Source organism: Megascapheus bottae, chromosome 3 (genome assembly GCF_031878675.1).
Source record: "Megascapheus bottae isolate mThoBot1 chromosome 3, mThoBot2.hap1, whole genome shotgun sequence".
NCBI classification, from domain to species: Eukaryota; Metazoa; Chordata; class Mammalia; order Rodentia; family Geomyidae; genus Megascapheus; species Megascapheus bottae.
The window spans coordinates 29908897-29930807 of record NC_143511.1 but is presented as its reverse complement, the minus strand read 5'-3'; the positions used below and the strand labels follow the sequence as shown (position 1 = coordinate 29930807).

The 21911-nt window shown below is 40.3% G+C and overlaps 1 protein-coding gene across 2 annotated transcripts; it reads right to left on the bottom strand.

Moving 5' to 3' along the window:
• Positions 1-2158: 2158 nt before the first annotated feature.
• LOC150065148 (periphilin-1-like) lies at positions 2159-21797 on the bottom strand. Of its 2 annotated transcripts, XR_016534909.1 has the most exons (5): positions 21684-21797; positions 21066-21199; positions 19459-19546; positions 15993-16223; positions 11543-14018 (listed from the first exon to the last, which is right to left on the bottom strand). XR_016534909.1 is itself a non-coding variant. In XM_090329744.1 (2 exons), the coding sequence occupies exons 1-2, from the start codon at positions 5969-5971 to the stop codon at positions 2171-2173; spliced, it is 747 nt and encodes a 248-aa protein (XP_090185870.1). In that variant the 5' UTR covers positions 5972-6089; the 3' UTR covers positions 2159-2170. The 2 variants fall into 2 exon arrangements, 1 of the variants encoding a protein (XP_090185870.1); XM_090329744.1 differs by lacking the exons at positions 11543-14018; positions 15993-16223; positions 19459-19546; positions 21066-21199; positions 21684-21797 and adding exons at positions 2159-2808; positions 5863-6089.
• Positions 21798-21911: the final 114 nt, after the last annotated feature.

The window sequence follows — 21911 nt, the reverse complement described above, 5'->3', positions numbered from 1 at the left end:
AATAAGTAGTGCTGGATAAGAATTAGTTTTTCTCCTTCTATTAATTACAATAAAAATATATGAAAAAAAGAATTAGTTTTTCTCTAGCATTTGTGTTGAAAATAAGTTGAAACATGACTTCTACTGGGGAGCCTAGCAGTTTGAGAGTCTATTTTGTGAAGCATGAATAATGACTACACTTAGATGGCTACCAGTGGCTCATGGCCATAATCCTTACTACCAGGAGGCTAAAGAAAATAGAACCCTAATTCCTTGGTAGCTTTTTACTTAGATTGTTGGGCAGTAGTATACTTTGAATTCAGGACCTCACACTTACTAGGCTGAGATAAAGCCCCAGCTTTTTCTTGCTTTTTAGTTATTTTCCAAACATTTTCAGTTTATTTTTCTGGTATTTTTTTTTTTGGAAAGCCAACATTGGACTTTAATTCTTTACCTGTGTCTCCTGCTTAGCTGTGATTACAGATGTGAAATGCCAAGTCTTCTAGGACATTACTCCATTTTTAACTCTTTTTAGATTAATTTTTTTACATTATAGTCCATATTTATGCCAGAATTGAAGTGACCATATGGTAGAAAAGAAAAATAGATGGGAGGACTAACATAATTGTTAAAGTTTCCCTAAACTAATAGTAACTAATATTAAAGAATTCTATATTTTGGCTCAGTGTTCTAATGGTATCAGTTAGATTCTTAACTAACTGGTAATTCGATTGCCTCAGTCATGAAGGACTGCTTCCTAGCTTACTGCCCACTCTGCTTTGTTTTTTTCAAGAATACTGATGGTTTAGGAACATCAAAAAGCAAGAACAATAGGGGCCAGGAGTTTGGCCTAATCGTAGCATGCTTGCCTAGCATGCATGAAGACCCGGGGTTCAATTCCTCCGTACCATATGCATAGAAAAAAGCTGGAAGTGGTGCTGAGGCTCAATTGGTAGAGCTCTAGCCTTGAGAAAATCCAAGGACAGGGCTCATCCCTGAGCTCAAGCTCAGGACTGGCAAAAAAAAAAAAGTAATAACAACCCACCCTGATTACAGAGATGAATAGATGACTAGTCTCTAAGCTGTTTGTTTAATCATGAGCATGTGATCAATCAGCCATTTTTTACCTATGGGCTTATGAAAATGTAAAACTCCAGTCCTCTGGTATATGCTGAAATTTTTCCTAAGAAAGGTATTGGAGCAATCACATCATTAAAATGATTATCTTTCATTTCAAATTGCTTTAATTCTTATTATGTAGTACTTATAATTTTGTCAGAGTACTCAATAGTCTCAAGAATATTTTAATAGAGAAGGTGCAACAAGTTCATTTATTTTAGGAAAATGAATTTATTATAGACTTTATTGTAGAGGTTTTAAATCTGTTTTGCTGCTGACTGAGAATTCACTAAGATAGCAGAGTATTAGTTTATTAGGATAGTACCCTTGACTTGCTAAATGTTACAAGGCCTAACAAAAGCAGACTCAATGTAAAATCACAACTCAAATGCTAATGATTTTTACATGGCAGTCTCTGCTACAAGAATGCTAAAGACTACTCATGTTTGGTCTGGGAGCATGGGCTAGTGGACACGACGAGCTCATCTAGCATACAGGAAGCCCTAGGTTCGATTCCTCCTGAACCACCTACACAGAAAAAACCGGAAGTGGCTCAAGTGGCACAGTACTAGCTTTGAGTAAAAAGTGCCCAAAGACAGTGCCAGGCCCTGAGTGCAAACCCTTGGACTTGCTCATGTTTAAGTGGAATTATCACTAACTAGAAATACACTCATGAGCAAATAAATCACCACATGTTCTGGTGGAAGACAGAAGACTGTAGAACATTAGGAGATACAAACAGTCGATCTCCAAAGAGAGTACTTTTTCAAAACTTAAAAAATTAAGCATTACTCTACCATTAGGCCAAACTCCCAATCTTAAGCATCATTTTTGGAATGAGGGCATGTATGTGACTATGAGAAAGGACTACTTGGCTTACATTGAGAAAACACTTGAAGTAAACTATCTTTACAGAACTATTTTAGATTTTAACTGAATTGGAAATGTGGTCATACATTATAAAGCATTTCTCTTCATCACCAAAGTTCCATATATTAACGAATTACACAATACAGAGGCAGTGTTATTAAATGTAGAAACATTTCTTTATTTTGCCTGAACACTAATTCTTCTAAAAAGGATCTCCAAAATCTTGAACAGATTTATCATACTCTGCAATGAAATGCTTCAGCTCTTCAATACACCGCTTACCTATTTCTTGTAAATTCTGCCTCAGAGCAAACTGTATAGTCTGTTCTAATGAAGGATCCTTTTCAATCAGCATTTTCACCACCATCCCAAAAGTTTCACAGTCTTGCCGGTAAACCTTTTCAATCTCCTTCATTTTTGATGCTATTGCTTTAGAGCGGCTGTTTAGCTGACCATCTTCAAATAATTCTATCCAGTCTGTTGTGTTTGACTCTGGCTCTTCGGGCTGGTCTGCAACTGGAGGGGCAGCCAGTACCCTCTTGGATGAAAGAACTGCTGAAGAGCTCCAAGTTGAAAGGTCTCGGGATGTTTTCAGAAACTGAGCAGATCTCTCTCCCCTTCTGAGCTGAGGCCTGTGGGAGGTGTAAGGTTTACCGCACTCTGGAGAGTAGCTCCTGCTGCTGACACTGGAGCCGGATCTGCTGTGTGGAGAGTCCTTTCGACCTCCAGGTGATTCTCTGAAAAATGCAGCATCCCTTTTATGGGGAGAATGGTCCCTCAAATAATGTGAAGAGTGGAAACTCTGGCTTCTGAAACCATCTCTCTTGTCCCTCTTGGAGGCTAGACAGCAAACAGGACAGAAACAGAATGCCGAGTTTTCATCTATGCATGTAAACTGTGACTACTGATCCATTTAGACCTTAAATACATTTATTTCATGGATATTCTCATTCCTTTTTCCTCTGAATGTTATGGTCTCATGATAGTAATTAGGTTTTTTGTTTGTTGGTTTTTGCCAGTCCTGGGCTTGAGCTCAGGGCCTGAGCACTGTCCTTGGACTTTCTCAAGGCCAGAGCTCTACCACTTGAGCCTCAGCACCACTTCTGGCTTTTTTTCTATGTATGCGGTACCAAGGAATTGAACCCTGGTCTTGGTGCATGCTGGGCAAGCACTCTACCACTATTCCAAACTCCGGGCCCCAGTAATTAGTTTTTAACATCATTGACTTAACATTTCTATAATCCTACCATCATCACACTTTATGTATCAGACATCCTATTTATTACCATTTCCCAGCTTAACTTTATTGTGAAATGAAAAATAAGTCATCAAGTAAAAGCAAACTCAGTAAAACTAAAATAGTCCATGCTATTTTCCATTGTAAAGCCTTTTTCTGCCCCCAGGAACTTGCTGTACTTGATGTACAGCAGTCCATAACTCCTTTAGACAGGATAGTGAATGAGCTTCAGTTATGTGAATTAACAAAATTAACTAGATGTTGTTTATTGGAAAGAATGTTTGTATATTCTCTCTTTCTTATCCTTGAACCATGTTTCTGGTTTGTTACAAAATATTTGGATTGTTATCTTTGCACATCAATGTAAATATTTCTCCACTGAATTTTCTGTGGCCTTCAGAAAAATAAATTCAAGACCACTCTCATAGGTCACTGTTGGTACAGACCTCTAGGTTTAAAATTTCTCTCCATAGCCAAGGTTGTTCAATTTCACTGTAAAGTTCTTAAGTACAGCTTAACTAATAGTAAGTATTATCAAATACCATTTTAATGTGCTCAAAGCTACCTTTGCAACTTTACAAAAGTTCCATCCTTTTTTTCAAATATTACTTCTCCACCTTTCCCTCTGATATGATTTATGGAAACCCTTACATGAGAGTAAGCACTACAGAGAACAACATTAACAGCTATAAAAGCAATGCAAACCAGGCCTGTCATTTATGAAGCCTCATGAAAAAGCAGAAAGAAATGAGTGGTGTCAGTTTTACTATATTTTCACCCAAATCTTCAACATATAATTAGCACAACAAATGCTAGTGACTTTTCTGAGTCTGTAGCACATCTCATGTCACACTACCCCCATTCCAAATGCTTACTAGTCACCCTTCCGGCTAGTATAGGTTATTAACAGCATGGATCACAAAGCCTGATGCTATGTGTCTTGTCTATTTTAGGGGTCTTTTTCTCCATTTGTCTCTGTGAAAAATTCGCTCTTTTCCTTCACTCAATTTACTTCATTTTTATCCATCTATTTAAAATTTTCATTTCAATAACTCTACCTTCAAATTTCTAATTGGCTCATATATACCTTACAGGAAATATTTGTTTCTCATTTCTGCCATCATTTTATAATATCATTTAAAGATTTCCAAAGAAATTAAGTTTGCAGCCAGGCGCGGTGGCTCATGCCTCTAACACTAGCTCCTCACGAGGCTGAGTCTGAGGATCACTGTTCAAAGCCAACTGGGGCACAAAAGGACCTGAGACTCTTATCTCCAATTAACCTCTAGAAAATGGGAAGTGGGGCTTGGCTCAAGAGTAGGGCAGTAGCCTTGAGCTGAAGAGCTCAGGGACAGCGCCTAGGCTAAGTTCCAGCACCATGACCCACCAAAAGAGGAAGAAGAAGAAGGAAGAGGAGGAGGAGGAGGAGGTGGAGGCGGAGGAAGAAATTAAGTTTGCAGTAAAAATGTTTACACTCCAAAAATGTTCATTTTAAACCTTTGTGAGGCTTTTCCATAAAATTAACCTAAGGCTTCGCACTCTTACTCAGCTTTTGTTGCTCAAGGCTGGCAACTGTAAGAAAGTAACAGATGAAAGTTGCTCAGGTGGCTTCATGCACTTCCATGAGAAATGCCACACGTTTCTACAGAGAAGAAACTAAGAAGCCTAATGTTCTTTTCTCTTCTTGTTAAAATTTTTTTAAAATATAGTTTTATTGTAATTAATAGAAGGGTTACATTATATTTGCCAGATAGGTGAATTACTTCACAAATATTGCTACCCTTTCTCATGTTTGTCTCCCCATTTCCCTCCCCCCATCCCCCTCCCCTCATCTTGTTTTCCCCCCTCCCTTTCTTATTTCAAATAAACATATATACAATATACCAGGTAACAAAGTCACATACAGTAACAACGTGAGATTAACCATAAGGGCAATACAAGAGAAGAGAATAATATAGTGCCTTAAGAACAACAATCACACAAGATAAAGCTCTTGTTTCCATATCCTAGAGACCCTTTCATTTAGTCTCATCCTATATGACCTTATGTACCTAGGTTTTGAGCTATTAAGAAGCTGAACTTTTGTCCCTGCAGATGAAACACAATGATTTCAATAGCTGCAAATAATTTCTCTTTTGATTCAGCAATACCAAAATCGCCTCCAGGAAGAATGGTTTTGGAAACACCATTCAGGGGAGGAGTGAGTGTTTAGAACTAGCTGCTCCCATCCTCTTGGGAGAAACGCAGCCTTCTGCTAGCATCAGGCTTCAGTGAGAAGCTGGCTTCAGTGAGAGCTGACCTGTGGATGCCAGCAGCGCTGCTGAAGCTGGCACTCCCTGTCAGCAATCATCTCCTGCATGGAACTGGTGGTTTGAGGTGAGAGGACCCGCAGAAGCTTCATCCAGGAGTTCAGCCCTCCTGACTGGTCAGGCCCACAGCCCTGGCCTGGGGAAGAGAGGCCATTTTCCCCATCACGATCCCTGTTCTGTCTCTGTCTATCTCTATCACAGATCTGTCTAGCTCCATGGTCCTTAGTCCTTTCTCTTGAGTGCTCCATCTTCTTCCTAAAAGGTGGACACACTCTTAAAGCCCAGGAAGCCCCCATTTGCAAGGCCCTGCAAGCGCCCGCTGTGCTGTCTTCCTGGAGCTGCACTTACCAGGGCTGGGCCGGGCTTTAGGCTTCCCCAGCAGCTTTTCTCGCCTTCCTCCAGCCAAGCCCTTCATTCTTCTGCTGCTGCCGAGGGCCCTGTGCCCTGGCCCTGGCATCCTGGAGCAGCTGGCCCCAGGGCTGTCTGGGCCCCAGGGCCCACGGCTGCCCGCCTGTGGCTTCCCCGTGGTGCTCACCACAAGCCCAGTTGGCTGCGGCCACCCCCAACGATGTCCGTTTTCCTCTCGCGCGTGCTGTGTGGCCTGGAGCCGGGCTGGAGGTGGCTGAGCTCCGTGCGCTGGGCCACGCGCTCGAAGCCCAGGCCAACCCCAGGTGCACTGGGCTGGGGAGCGGGGCACCGCCCGGCAGGCTGGAGGGAGACATCCGATGCCAGTGGAATGTCATGTCCAGCTTGAAGGGAATGAGTGGACCCAGAAGAGGGAGAGGGCAGTACAAGGAGAAATACACCCCGACCCCGGAGATGGGGAAATGAGCTCTCAGGGCTTCTGATCTCTGAAAAGAAGCTTTCCATTTGTGCTTGGGTCCTTACCCAACCCCCCCTCACATTTCCAGCCATGGCCCCAAGCCACTAAGACAACAGACGTGGAGACTCAAGATGCTACTGCAAGTGGACAAGGACTTCTGTTTGGACACACACTCGCACACACACACACCATCACACCACCCACTGCTCTCCTTGTCTCCTTGTTCTATGACTTACAAGTATTTTTCTCAATCTTTATTGTGTGCAGAAAACATCAGGGGATATTGTGAAAGTTTGGGTTCTGATGTGGTTTGGGTTGTGGGATGGTGAGAGATGCCTGAGATTCTGGACTTTTATTAGTAAAGTTTCTAAATCATGCACCACATTTCGAGTTGCACAACATAAAGGAGTGGACAACCCTGCTTCCTCATTTCACCTGCGCTTGTAAACAAATCTGAACTGATCAGTCACCAAGGCACTAGTTTTCTGTGAAGTCTCAGGATGCTGTGGAGGCCAGGTGATTTATAAACTTGAACACAGTATTGTGGATAACATACTCTATGTGGTAGACTTTTATTATTGATAGCAATTGCTCCTTTTGAAGTACTTGTGGTTTTATAAGGAGCAGTACTTTGAATGAGTAGAGATTTTGCTAATTTGCTACTCTTATGTTCTTAAGAGATTGGTCTTCAAAAACTAATAGTAGCCCCTCTTCCCCCAAATACTATAGAAAGAAAATGTAATATTGTGTTTTGTCTCTCCTCAATATGTAGTGCTGTTTATGTATGCACTAAGCATTTGAATTACTTATGAAAAGCTAATGAAGAGTCAGGTGTTGGTGGCTTACACATGTAATCCTAGCCCCTCAGAAGGCTCACATCTGAGGATCACTGCTCCAAGTCAACCTAGGAATCCAAATCACTGAGACTGTTTTCTCTAATTAGCAACCAAAAAGCTAGAAGTGGAGCTCTGGCTCAAGTGTAGAGTGCCAGGCTTGAAGGACAAAAGCTAAGGGACAGTGCCCAGGTCTGAATTCAAGCCCTAGGCCTGGTGCATCCATACACACACACACACACACACACACACACACACACACACACACACACAGCTAAAAGGGAAAGGAAATAAAGCAACTAACAAGAAGAAATAAGATAAAAATTGTGTTGTGATTCCACACATATTAGTCATGTCTTCATGCCCGTGCTTTTACCTGGATCTACTCAGTCATCTTCCCTTGGATTCAATAAAAACCCAAGAATTTACTGTGACAAAGACTTTCTGGGAGAAAAAAAACCTGATCCTGTCCACACTTTAACAGAGGAAAAAAATAAGATACCAATGAAAGTGTTGGGGTGCCAGAGGAGAATGCCAAACACATCACCACAAAGTTCAAAAGGCCTTTGCATGTAATACAATGTCACTCACTAGACACAGGATGAGATAGTGGATCATGTGTGTCTCTTCACAGAATGCACAGTACATGGAGAAATGTTTTAAAAAAGAACTGTTAGCCAGGATCATTGGTCTGTAGCTCTGCAAGGCAGAAATCTCAGGGTCCTGGTACATGACAATCCTGCCTGGTGGCATCCAGTAGGAAACTCTTACTTTTGAACTCAGCCACCTCCAGCCCCCCTGCAGGCCACAAGGCAGCAGCAGAAGAATGAAGGGCTTGGCTGGAGGAAGGCCAGAAAAGCTGCTGGGGAAGCCTAAAGCCAGGCCCAGCCCTGCTAAGTGCAGCTCCAGGAAGACAGCACAGTGGGCGCTTGCAGGGCCTTGCAATGGGGGCTTCCTGGGCTTTAAGAGTGTGTCCACCTTTTAGGCAGACTAGGAAGAAGATGGAACACTCTGGAGATAGAACTAAGGACCATGGAGCTAGAACAATCTGTGGTGGAGATAGACAGTAGTCCTTACTCAGACTCACAGTCACATACAGGCCCTCATTCCAAAAATGATGCTGAATCTTTTAAGCTTTGAAAAGGCACTCTCTTTGGAGATCAACTGTTTGTATCTCCTAAAGTTCTACAATTTTCCACCAGAACATGTGATTTTTTTTTGGTCATGTGTATATTTCTAGAGATAATTCCACTTACACGTGAGTAATCTTATGCATTCTTAATTTTTTTCTTTGTTAAAAAAGTTTATTGTTGGGGTAATGTAGGGGGTTACAGTTACATTCTTCAGGTAGTGGGTGCATTACTTCTCCCATATTTCCATGTTAATTCTTTTCTTTTTCCTAACCTCAATCCCACCAACCTTATCCCTTGTCTCTTTTCTCTTCCCACGACTGTGGGTTTCCTGCAGCACTAGAAAGTAGAAGTGTCTTATCCAGTCTTGCAGCAGAGCAATCCATGTACCAATCGTTAGCATTTGACTTGTGATTTTACACTAAGTCTGCTTTTGTTAGGCCTTGTAACATTTGGCAAGTCAAAGGTACTCTCCTAATAAACTAGTACTCTGCTCTCTTAGTGAATTCTCATTCAGCATCAAAACAGATTTAAAACCTCTTTAATTAAAAACTCTGTAATAAAATCATTTTCCAAAAATGCCTCTTCTATTAAAAGTCTTGAAACTTGAGTATTCTGACCAAGTCTTAAACGTTGTCCTATAATGAGAATCAAGGAGCAATTTGAGATGGGAGATGAGTATTTTAATGTGATTGTTCAAACACTTCTGAGGAAAAATTCAGCATATACCAGAGGACTGGAATTTGCCATTTTACAAGCCCATACTTAAAAATGAGTGATTGATCACATGCTCATGATTAAACCATTTATAGATTCATCATGCCTTTATCTCTGTAATCTGAGTGTTTTTTCTTAATTTTAGGTGTTCCTTAACCATCAAACATGTTCTTGAAAGAAACAAAGCTTTCTACTTAACTGTCACTGCTGTGTCATGCTGCTTGGTGCTTGCAATCTCAGGAGACTCACCCCTCCTCTAGCTGGTCTCCGAAAAAGGCCGAAACACAAAATTCCAAGTATAGTGTCTACTGTCTATTCGTTCTCTTCGAACATTTAAAAAAAATCCACTGTTAGCCAGGGTCCATCAGTAAAAGAGATCCTTCACATTTTAAGTATCAATTAAAGAAATATCAATACATAGAACAGAAGGTACCTTCCAGCCTCAGAGTTCATGGCCATAATAGGCACAACCAGAGAGTTGTTTCTAAGTAATAGGTTATGGCACAGGTGATAGAATACTACCCTCATGATACTTAGTCTATAATTCTCTCTCGCTCAAGAGCCTATCTCCGGTAGCCACCAACCATGGGAACAATGAAGAAGTGAGAGGCTATGTGAAGGGTTGACCCCACTCTTTTGCCTCATGCATGTAAGTGCTTGACATAGGCAGGGCAATCCAACCTGAATCTGGCTGTAAACATTCCACTGAGGGCCTACCCTGTATGGCTGTGAGGTGGAACTATGGAGCCAGGAAAGGGTTAAAGAGGTTGGAAGACCAGACTGGACCCTGTGAAGGTCTAGGCAAGACAGATGTGGAGCTGTTTGAACATTAATAAAAGCTTGAGACCTTGGATAAGGGAATACTTAATCTATTCTCTGCCTACTAGCTCTGCAGTCACTCCCCTATACTAAACTCAAGTAACACCTGTTCTCCTCACTCAGACTCTATAAAATCCCTGACTGGAACCCCTTCCTATCTTAGCTCAGCCTCCAAGCCTGTGGAGAGGTTAGGCTCCTTGTGTTGTGCCTCAAATAGCCCTGCCTATTGAATGGAGTCCTTTTCTCTTCTCTTCCATTTTCCTAAAATGTGGTGCCCAAATCCAGGAGAGGAGAAGTGCCAGGAATAACTGACCTCCTCCACTGAGTGGCGGCCCACCTCCTGGCTGTCTCTGATGGAGCCTCTGGTTACCCTCCCTCTTTCTTTCTGAGGCCTTTCTCCATGCAGAGCACAGAGCCCTCAAGCTTAATGGGCTCCCCCTTGTAAACCTCAGACAAGGCCCTATCTCTCCTCCTAATCTTTCTCCCTTTCCCCTGTCCCTGGACTTTTGATCTCCAGGCAGGCAGCCCTCTGCTGTTTCCAGGGGAAAGTTTACTGTCCCTTGCTGCTGTGCCTCAATAAACAATGCTAGCCTGTGGAGAACCAGAGTCTGGCTTTTTTTCCTTTTCCTCTGTCCCCCATTTTCCTAACACTTTGAATTCTGCAGCAGAAAGGAAGTGAATGCCCCCAAAACACAGGGAGTGAGGAGAAGATCCTTTCCTAGCTGAGTGGCCCAACTATGCAGTTTTGCAAAAGACCTAGGAACCAAAGCCCAACTCTTGACTAATAGAAGCTGAGATAACGCATGTACCGAACACATAAATGTATGGTAGTTTAATAAGAAATCATTAGAAGAGACAGGTTTTTGAAAAGCAAACAAATGAAAATACACAGGACATCTTTTGCCATTGATAAGAAGAACATAGAGCTAGGCTCAGTGGCTCACACCTATAATTTTAACTATTCAGGAGGCTGAGATCTAAAGATCTTGGTTCAAAGCCAGCCTTGGCACTAAAAAGTCTAAGAGACTCTTCTCTCCAATTAATCACCAGAAAACTGAAAGTGGGTGGCACAGTAACCTTGATCTGAAGAGCTCAGGGACAGCGTCCAGGCCCAGAGTTCAAGTCCCATGACTCACACACAAAAAAAAAAGGACACAGAAAAGTAGCTGTGCACTAAAAGGTAATAGCAAGGTTAAGTTTATATTAATTCCTGGTGAGCACATTCCAGGCACATTACCGGAGGAATACAGGGCATTCTTTTTTTTTTTTTTTTCCAGTCCTGGGCTTGAGCTCAGGGCCTGAGCACTGTACTTGGACTTTCTCAAGGCTAGAGCTCTACCACTTGAGCCTGAGCACCACTTCCGGCTTTTTTCTATGTATGTGGTACCGAGGAATCAAACCCGGGTCTTCATGCATGCTAGGCAAGCACTTTAACAACTAGGCCAAACTCCCGGCCCAGGGCATTCTTATTATACTTATAGGCTGTTGAGTGTAAATGTGGGTTCCACATAGTGCTAGCAGTCACAAAAAAGCTACTGGAACAGTTTCTGTGCTTAATATGGATATTCGGCTCTCCTAGTATACAAATCTGCCCTAATCTGAAATGCACTTTTGGTTTGGGGTGCTCTATTATAACCCCAGAGTGTTAGACTCTGGAGTAGAATGACACATTTAGGTCAGGTCACATAACCAGCAAATTCCCTTACTGTAAACAAACATCTTTGTGGGGGTTCCCAGGTAACGAGGTGAGCTGGTAACTTGGCCCGGAGACTAGCCTGAAGGTCAAGGTTTTAAAAAGAGAAATAGGGAGCTATGGTTCAAAATAGTACTTTAATCCCTAAAAATGAAAACAAAATCAGCCTATTCCAAAGTTTTGTGATGATCTTTAGAAAAAGAGAATCACAGGGCCAAAACACCAGCTGAATAAATAACTCATATTTAAGGGGAATAAAGGTAAGGTTATGTTTCAGTCACATGTGGATGTGGAGGTTTATACTTGCAGTGTTAGTGTAAGAGGTAACTCTTACCAGCAAGACTGCTGGTCCCTGTGAATTAACTAAAAGTCCTCAAACTTTGTCTCTGTGCCATTCTTTAATGTCACTTTATAATCCCTTTGGGCTCCAGGAAAGAAAATGTTCACTGGCAAGTATCTTGTGTGGAAGGCACACTACCCCTCAAGCAGGAAATGCTTTTGTTCTTATCATAAAGAAAACAATCACAAGCTCCAGAGATCTCCAACCAGGCAAATTGTTCTTGTTTTGTCCCAAGAGTAAAGTGATAACAATACAACCAGGCCATCCTGAGACTGTTTGAATGACAGAGACCTTTCTCATCTCTTGCCCACAATCCTAGGTAATCTACAGCTAATGTCTACATTGCTGCAGACAGCTGGAGATGTATTAAAATGTTGTCTTCCCATAGTTGCTGTGTAATAAATGTTCTTTTTCAGCCCTTCATCAGACCTCCTCACTTTGCATATAGGGTTGGGGACAGATCTACTGTGGGTCTCCTATACTGTGGGCCCAGTGTCTAAAAACTGAGTTTCACTAACCCAGAATCTATGCCTGGGCATAGAAAATACATATAGAAAACACATAGCTAGAAAACATATTATTTATGACATTATTAGGTAATCAGTATTAGAATCTCAAAAGATGATAATTACAAACTGCAAGGAAAAAGCTAATGATTACATAAGTCTTCTACATGTTTTACTGTTAGTTTTTGTTTCCATGATTCAAAAGTAAAGCTTCAGGTGCCGGGAGTTTGGCCTAGTGATAGAGTGTCTGCTAGCATCCACAAAGAGTCAATTCCTCAGTTACCACATACAAAGAAAAAGCCAAAAGTGGTGCTGTGCCTCAAGTGGTAGAACTCTAGCCTTGAGAAAGCCCAAGAATAGAGTTTTTATTTGCCCACGAACTAGCAAAATAAAAAACAAGTAAAACGTCATAGCTGGTATTCAATAATTATTTCATTGCTAAAATATATACTTTGCTGACTTTAAAAAGACACATCACAAATTATACAAAAAAATTTTTTGCCAGTCTTGGGGCTTGAACTCAGGGCGTGAGCACTGTCCTTGGGCTTTCTCAAGGTTAGAGTTCTATCACTTGAGACACAGCACCATTTCTGACTTTGTCTATGTATGTGGTAGTGAGGAATCGATCCCAGGTCTTCGTGCATGATAGGCAAGCACTCTACAATTAGGCCAAACCAGCCCTACCAAAGGTTTTTGAAAATGTGCTTTGTATTTTCTGTGATCAAATGTATTTTTGTTACTGGGCTCTGGTTTACAAAAAGGTGACCAAACCATGATTGGCTTAGAACAATTTCCAGTTTAGCAAATGTCAGCCCAGGATCTATAAAGGTACAGATAAGTGTCAAAATAACACAAAAACACTGGGGTCCAACTTTGGTTTTTACAAGCTTCTGTAAGACATTGAGTGTGTGTGTGTGTGTGTGTGTGTGTGTGTGTGTGTGTGTGTGTTGGTTGGTTTATTGGAAATGAGTCTCAGAGAATTTCAATTGTCCTGGCTGGCTTCAAACCTTGATCCTCAGATCTCAGTTCCCTGAGTATCTAGAATTAAAGGTCTGATCCACAGGACACCCAGCTCTGTGAGACATTTATAATGGAAATCATGTGCTCAAATCATGTGCTTATTTGAAATCCACAGTCATTAAACAAATTACATTCCAATTTTAGAACAGGTCAAGAAGAGTTGAAAAGTGTCCAGTTGTGATTGGTTACCACACTTAGGTCTCTGCTACACAACAGATTATGAAGGGGACCTGGGCAAAGCCTTGCAGCACTTTGTCTGATGATGGATATGGGTAAGTTGATAGTTCTGTGCCCTACAGCCTGGACCCCAAGGACCAGACCTATAAATTCATCTCCTCAGAATCCCTGGCCTGGTAAGAAAGTCTCTAGCTTGCTAAGAAAGTCCCAGGCTTGGAAAGAAAGCCACAGTGATGGATAAATCTTAGCTGTCAATTAGAAGACAGACTTCTAATTCTCATTGACTATGTTAGGTACATTGAGTTCACTTTTTAAAGAGAGTTCAACATTAGCTCCAGCTTTTTCAATATCAGCCTTGTTCTTGTGGTGTAGCCATCGTTGTTGATAAATATGCACAGCTACTGCAGCAAGTCCAATCAAGAGAAATGCAACAACTATTATTGCACCTGGTGAGAGAAAAAAACAGAAGATACTGTCAGAAATGAACTAAGAACTTGGACCCAACCAGAAGTGTCTACATGCATCATAGTATCGTTCACTTCTAAATCTAGAGCTATCCCTCCACATGGAATTGAATTTCAGCTAATGACTTCACATTGAAAGCAAAACCATAACATAAATTTGTAGTCATGTCCCACTTTACACTAATAACCAGTAGGTCTCGTTAGGAGTATGCAATTCTGTCAGAGAAGTCCAAGGTTGTTGTATAAAACACTTTAACCAAGTTTTACTTTGATGCTGACTGAAATCAGGTGATGTAGATGAGGCCCACAGATAGCTCGGAGTAGCTGCCCTCTGGGGTCATGCCTTTTTCTACCCTTTTATAGGACAGAGGTGAATAATTATACTTAGTGATAGCTGTACTTAATAACATATTATGGGTTGGAGCTTGGACTATGGAGTCATACTCCCAACCCTTTTTATTATAGCTATTATTATTATTATTATTTAATAAAGTGTCTCTTTTTGTCTAGGCTGGCCTAGACCATGAGTTTCCTATTTATACTTCTTACATATTTGGAATTTCAAACCCCAAACTCAACTTCTTATTCGCTGAAATGGAGTGTCACAGTTTTGCTCAAGCTAGACTTCAACTGTTGTCTTCCTCATCTTTACCTGCTAGGTAACTCGGATTATAAGCAGGAGCCACCACTACTGGCTTGCTTCAGCTACTTTTATATGTAGTTCTAAGGGCTTTGCTTTAAAACTATTAAATCTAAGTGAGAACACTGGTAAATAACCTAATGTTAATCAAGTTATTTGATGACAATTATTGTCGACATTACAGCAGCCCAGCAGTATATCTAACATTCATAAATGCGACTGGATGCTTTTAACTCTGGATCACTTTATTGTTTTGTTTGTTGCTTTTGTGCAGTTCAATGAGGTCCTAAAAAATTGAATATTCACTCCAGAAAGTCTGAGATGATTTGAATGGGAGCCTGATGCATTCCATAATCTCACCATGAATGTGTTTCTGACAGGTTCTCAAGCCTGTCTTTCAGTCTGTCTGACCTCTTTACTCATCCACTGTGCTCCCTAAGAGCTCTGGCTTGCCAGGCTTTATTTCTTTTTTTTTTTAGTTTACCTCCACCTTCTGCTATGTTTCCCTTTGCAAGAAAAATACAGCATTCAGAGAAATGTATCTGTTGAGATCATTCTTTATATAGACTGAATATTTTACATGTAGATGTAGATTTGGTGAGTTTTTCTATACGAGCACCACACTGAAAGTCAATATACTCTACCCAGCAAGTAGCCAGGATCAAAGGCAGACACAAAAGAACTGGAGAGATGGTTGTCCTTAGAGGTTCTGAATTCTACTTGTCTCTCTGTGAGGAGCCAAGTAAGATTCCTCAGGGGACCCACTGGTGTGACTCTTTTCCTTTGAAATCTGGCTACTAGTATTCACCATGAGCTCATAATTCAAAGACCAGACTTTTTGGGCCATAATCAGTTTGACTATGAACTCTGATCTCTGTGATATGAAGGTATCAGCTATACAATTCTATTTTCTAGAGAAAGTGGTACTTTATGGTTGGTAGGAGTTCATTATTATTGTTTCATAGTTGTACAATGTTGTTATTTAACAAAGAAGTTTAAATTCATTTTGCATTATAATGAACACTTCTACTAAAAAAAATTAAGTAGACAGGATTTGAGAACACACTTAAATTTTTTGTTGTTGATGATGATGATGATGAGCCACTTTTAGGGCTTGAACCCAGGGCTCGATGCTGTCCCTGAGCTCTTTTGCTCAACACTAGTGGTTCTATCACTTTGAACCAAAGTTTCATTTCCAGTTTTCACAGATTTTCCTGCCCAGGCTAGCTTTGAACTGTTATCCTCAGATCTAAGTCTCCTAAGTAGTGAGGATTAAGGGGAAGAGACCAGATAATGAACAGCTGAGGACCACACACCTGCACCTCCTGGGTGGCTGGGCGTCAGTTCCCACACTGGGGAGCCTGGCCTCACTCCCTCCATGCAGCTGGTGGTAGCAATTACTGAGCCAAGGATGGTGACTTGGGTGGCTCCTCCTGGGCGCAGAGCTGCCTTCAGTGCAGTAGCACCACCAAAGGTCACAGCTGAGAGGCAGCCAGTGAAGCCACGCGCTGCTGCCAATTGTGTGTCTGTGTCAGCTCCTGGGGGCTCTGCTGACAAAAGATGTAGACAGCAATCAGAAACATGGAGATGCTGTGCAGCTGAATAAAACTGATCAGATCAACCACCTTCTGAATTCCTTGTCTCCTCCTCCTTAAGGAAAGACCCAGAGCCAGTGTGGCCTCAGTGACAGGACAGTAACTTTGGCCAGGACACCAAACCTTTTGCAGGTGCTTCCGGGGGTGAAAACAAGTGAGTGCCTAGACACATTTCCTTCCATTGCTACTGGGATTTAAAACCAGTGCTCTTGGCAAACTGAAATGCCTCTTTGAAGGGAGTAGCCCTCTTGGAAATTTCCTTTGTTCAGTTTTATAGGTTGTAACCAGATGTTGCTGGCTCACTCATGTAATCTACTTATCCAGGAGGCTGAGATCTGAGGATCACAGTACTCTGATCTCCCATTAACTTCCAAAAAAAAATGGAATGTGTAGCTGTGACTCAAGTGGTAGAGTGCTACCCTTGAGCAAAAAAGCTCAGTGACAGAGCCCAGGTCCTGAGTTCAAACTCTAGGACCAGCATTCAAAACTAAAATAAAATAGCATTAATTAACCAATTAATTATATTTAAAGCAATTTTATTTAAATTCTGTATTCTAATTTAAACTGACTTTATTTAATCAATATGTTTAATCAATTTTATTTGAATTGACACTAACTTTATTCAAATTAACTTTTCAATTGGTTTAAAAAAACAGATCAATTCATTTTCTTTTTCCTTTTCTTTTCTTTTTTTTTCCAGTCATGATTCTGTATTTGAAGAACCCCACAGACTCCACTCCCAAGACACTTGAGCTGCCTTGAAACTTTGGCAAAGTAGAAAAGTATAAAATTAACCCTCAAACATCAATGGCTTTCTTGTATGTCGACAATGAGAAGACCAAGGCAGAAATCAGGAAAGCAACTCCTTTTGCAATAGCCTCAAAAAAATAAAATGAAATACTTAGGAATTAATTTAACCAAGGAAGTAAAGGACTTCTAAGATGAAAACTTTAAAAACCTGAAAAATGAAGTTAAAGCCAAACTAAGGAAGTGTAAAAACCTCTCATGCTCCTGGATTGAGAGGATTAACATTGTGACAATGGCAATCCTGTCAAGGGCTATCTACAAATTCAATGCAACATCCATCAATATCCCAATATTATTCTTTAATGAAATAGAGGAAGCAATCAAAAAATTCACATGGAATAATAAAAAACCCCCATATAGCAAAAGCAATCCTTAGCAGAAAGAATAGCGCTGGAGAGTCAGGCCCAGTGGCTCACGCCTATAATTCTAGCTACATAGGAGACTGAGATCTGCGGATCATGGTTCAAAGCCAGCCCTGGAACTAAAGACCATGAGACTCTTAACTCCAATTAATCACTAGAAGACAGGAAGTGGGGCTGTAGCTTCAGGGCTGATAGCCTTGAGCTGAAGAGCTCAGGGACAGTGCCAAGGCCAAGAGTTCAAACCCCATAACCCACAAAAAAAAAGAAAGAAAGAATAGCACTGGAGGACTATCAATACCAAACTTCAGACTCTATTACAGAGCTACAGTAATCAAAACAGCTTGGTACTGGCCCAAGAACAGGCCTGAGGACCAACAGAACAGAAATGAAGACCCAGAAATCAACCCAAGATCTATGGCCACCTAATCTTCAATAAGGGAACCAAAAAAAAAAATAGGATGGAAGAAAGACAGCCTCTTCAACAAGGGGTGCTGGCAGAACTGGTTGAGCACCTGCAGAAAACTAAAGTTGAATCCTTATATGTCACCCTGCACTACAATCAATTCCAAATGGATCAAAGACCTTGAGGTAATAGCAAACAACCTGAAAACTTTACAGAAAGGAATAGGAAATGCACTAGGGCTCCTTGGCACAGGTCAAAACTTTCTTAATAAAGACCCAGAAACACAACAAATTAAATTAAATTTGGACAAATGGGATTGCATTAAACTGCAGAGCTTCTGTATGGCAAAGGACATAGTAAGTTACACAGAAAGCCCACAGAGTGAGAACAGATCTTCACTAGCCCTACAACAGACAAGGGCCTCATATCTAAAATATACCTACAGATCAAACAATTCAACCTCTCAAAAACAATCCTCAAAGAAACAACCATTCCATTAAAAGGTGGACTAAAGACTTAGAGACTTCTCTGAAGAGGAAATAAGAACGACCAATAGATACATGAAGAAATGTTTAACATCTGGCATTAATGTATATGTTATCTCTCATCTCTTTTGTATATATGCTTATTAGGTTATTTGAAATAGGATAGGGAAGGGGGGAAAACAAGATGAGGGGCAGGGGTGGGGGATGGGAAATGGGGACCAAGACATGAGAAAGGGTATCAATGTTTGTGAAGTAATGCACCTTCTATCTGATGAAGATAATGTAACCCTTCTGTTAATTACAATAAAAAATATGGGAAAAAAATTTAAAGAAATACTTAACATCTCTGGCCTTAAAGAAATGCAAATCAAAAGAACTTTGAGATTCTACCTCACTCCAGTTAGAATGGCCATTGTCTAGAAATCTAGTAACAACACATGCTGGCAGGGATGCCTCCAGAAGGGATTGCTACTACACTGCTGGTAGGAGTGAAACTGGTTCGACCACTCTGGAAAGCTGTATGGTGATTCCTCAAAAGACTGAATATAGAGCTTCTTTATGACTCAGCAATCCCACTCCTGGATATTTACCCAAATGTACAGAAACAAGGACATACTAAAGCTACTAGCACAACCATGTTCATTACACCATTATTTATTATAGCTAAATTACAGTGGTAGGCATTTATGGGATTCAGGGTGGTAATGTTTATTTGTTCATTTGTTTTTGCAGGTACTAGGCCTTGAACTTAAGGATTCACACTCTTAACCAGCATTTTCACTCCTGGCTGGCACTATAGCCCTCTACTTCTGGTTTTTTGCTGGTAGATATATCTACTCGGGGTATCTCTGAGCCTATATTCTTATATCTCAGCCTCCTGAGTAGATAAGATTATAGAAGTGAGATGTCACCTGGCAAAGTGGTGACATTTTTAAAATATTATGTGAAATGAGCAAGTTAAGACAACCATCACCTTAACTGTTTTAACTCTGTTGAAAACATTCAATATCTACCCCTCCAGTAACACTGAACTACATAATATTCAATTCTTTACTATATTCAATATATCTTAAAAATAATAATTTTTCTGAGACTCTTTGTGAGCACGTCTTAGAAACACTTTCACTTACCTGAAGTTGTTCCCAACACAAGATATCTGACAGCACTGAATTCTGCCCCTGATGACAAGATAGCTTGTTTCCTTGCATACTGGTCAACCTATTAAATGGTCCACAAGAAACAGACATCAAATGTGAGCAATTCTGATGGGAAGAGTATTGAAATCAAAGGGAGGCCAAGAAAATGAATAAAGATAAACCATATGTTAGTGCTATCAGGAAGGAAAAATGTAGCTTCCAAAGAGATTTTATAATTGGACAAATTCTCTCATTTTTTCAGTACTTTAAATTCCATTTCCCGCCATTATGTGTTTCCTCTATTTTTCTTCAAAGTTTAATAAGTATATATGACTAGTATAATACACAAGGAAATATAATAAATTACTTAAAATCAGACAGTAGTTTGAACAGTTAAGGCTTTTTAAAAATATATCCTCATATTGCAGATGAATGGATACAGAAAATGTGGTATGTATACATACACACACACACACACACACACACACACACACACACACACACACACACAATGGAATTCTACAAAGCCAACAGACAAGATAAAATAGTGGCATTTGTAGGGAAGTGGATGAATCTTGAGTGAATCATGTTGAGGGAGATAAGTCAAGACCAAAGGAACAAAAGGTGCATGGCATCCTTAATATGTGGCTATTCGATCCAAACAGTACAAGAGTGAGGACTCAATAGTTGCATACCCAATGCTATGGAAATGGTAATGGAAATATAAAAACTTATGACTCTATAGATATAACGTTTTATTGCATAGATTAATATGTATCTACGACATACAAACCCTCAGCCTAATTTTGATTATGTTCTAAAATCTAAGTGCCAGTGATTGTATATAGAGATTCCCTTCTTGAACACTCGTTTGTTAAACATGTCATTTGAAATATGATGTAAAAATCAATGTTAATAAATTCTTTAATAAAAATATATATATATATCCTCAGCTAAAGCAAGGTTTTGTGTTTATAATGATGTAGCCTTTGGTTTTTTGAATCTGATGTGAATGAACACCCTGAATAAATAGCACCATTAATTGCAATGGTAAACTAGACACTTTCTTGCATATAAGTAAAACGAACAGGAGATGGAACTTGGGACTATGTGCTCACTAGGAACTGGCTCTACTTTTTGTTTTGGGGGGTGTTTTTGTTGTTGTTTTTGCCAGGCCTGGGGCTTAAACTCAGGGCCTGGGCACTGTCCTTTGAAACTCTTTGCTCAAGGCTAGCGCTCTACCACTTGAGCCACAATGCCACTTCTGGCTTTTTCTGCGTAAGTGGTCCTGAGGGATCGAATCCAGGGCTTCATGCATGCTAGGCAAGCACTAGGCTATGCTCCTGGCCCTGGCTCTACTTTTTGAGTCATTTACTAAATCCTGAGATTGGGATTTTAAATGGTTAAATGTTAATAATAACTTTAGACAATCTCATTCTTAACAAAGCAACTTGATTACAGGTTATGTTTTATCAACACAATGGAAAAACAGTGCTGAATATGTCTCTATTATTAAGATGTAGTAGGAAATTTTTATCTTAAGCCATGCATTTGAAGGACTGCTTTTCGTCACAACTGTCCTCGCTGAACTGCTATCTCACCTCTATGAAGACCACAGATGCTACTCTGTCAATCTTCAAGTGGTGAAGCTGCCCATCAGCCAGGGTTTTAAAATCAAAATCCAAGACATCAGGCTCTTTGTGTCTATCCAGCTTGTACCTTATCTGCAAACTTCCTGGAAAAAAGAAAAATGGCATTTTAAATAAAATCAGAATTTCATAAAAATAGTCAAAATCAGTGATTTTCTTTTTTTCTTTTAAAGAAGTATTTTTATTATCTTTATGGCAGTTGCATTCCACAAAGAACTTTATGAATACAATGCATCTTTTTTCATATATTTTATTGTTATTAATAGAAGGGTTACATTATATTCACCAGATAGAAGGTGCATTACTTCACACACATTGATACCCTTTCTCATGTCTTGGTCCCCATTTCCCTCCCCCCATCCCCCACCCCTCATCTTGTTTTCCCCCGTTCCCTATCCAATTTCAAATAACCAAATACACATTTATCCAATATATCAGATAACAAAGTGAGATACTGTAACGATATGAGTTAACCAAGGGACAGCAAAAGAGATGAGAGATAACATAGTATATTAAGGAAAACAGTCAATCATTATATGGCTTTTGTTTCCTTATCCTGGAGGTCCTTACATTTAGTGTCATACTATTTGGCCTTATGTCTCTAGATTTAGTTCTATTGTAAATCTCTGCTAGGAGAGCCCAAGGTTTCTACTGATTATGACAAATGAGGGAGACTATTGGGCCTATGTTCCTTTGAGTCTGGCTTACTTTACTTAATATGATTTTGTCTAAGTCTTTCCATTTCCTAAGAAATGGGGCAATGTCATTTTTTCTGACAGCAGCGAAGAATTCCATTGT

Excerpts from the sequence above, each read along its gene's own strand:
- LOC150065148 (XM_090329744.1), bottom strand. The coding sequence starts at position 5,971 with ATGCCAGGGCCAGGGCACAGGGCCCTCGGCAGCAGCAGAAGAATGAAG. Across the intron at positions 2,809-5,862 it reads TAAAGCCCGGCCCAGCCCTG|CCTCCAAGAGGGACAAGAGA; the intron begins GTAAGTGCAGCT and ends TTTGCTGTCTAG.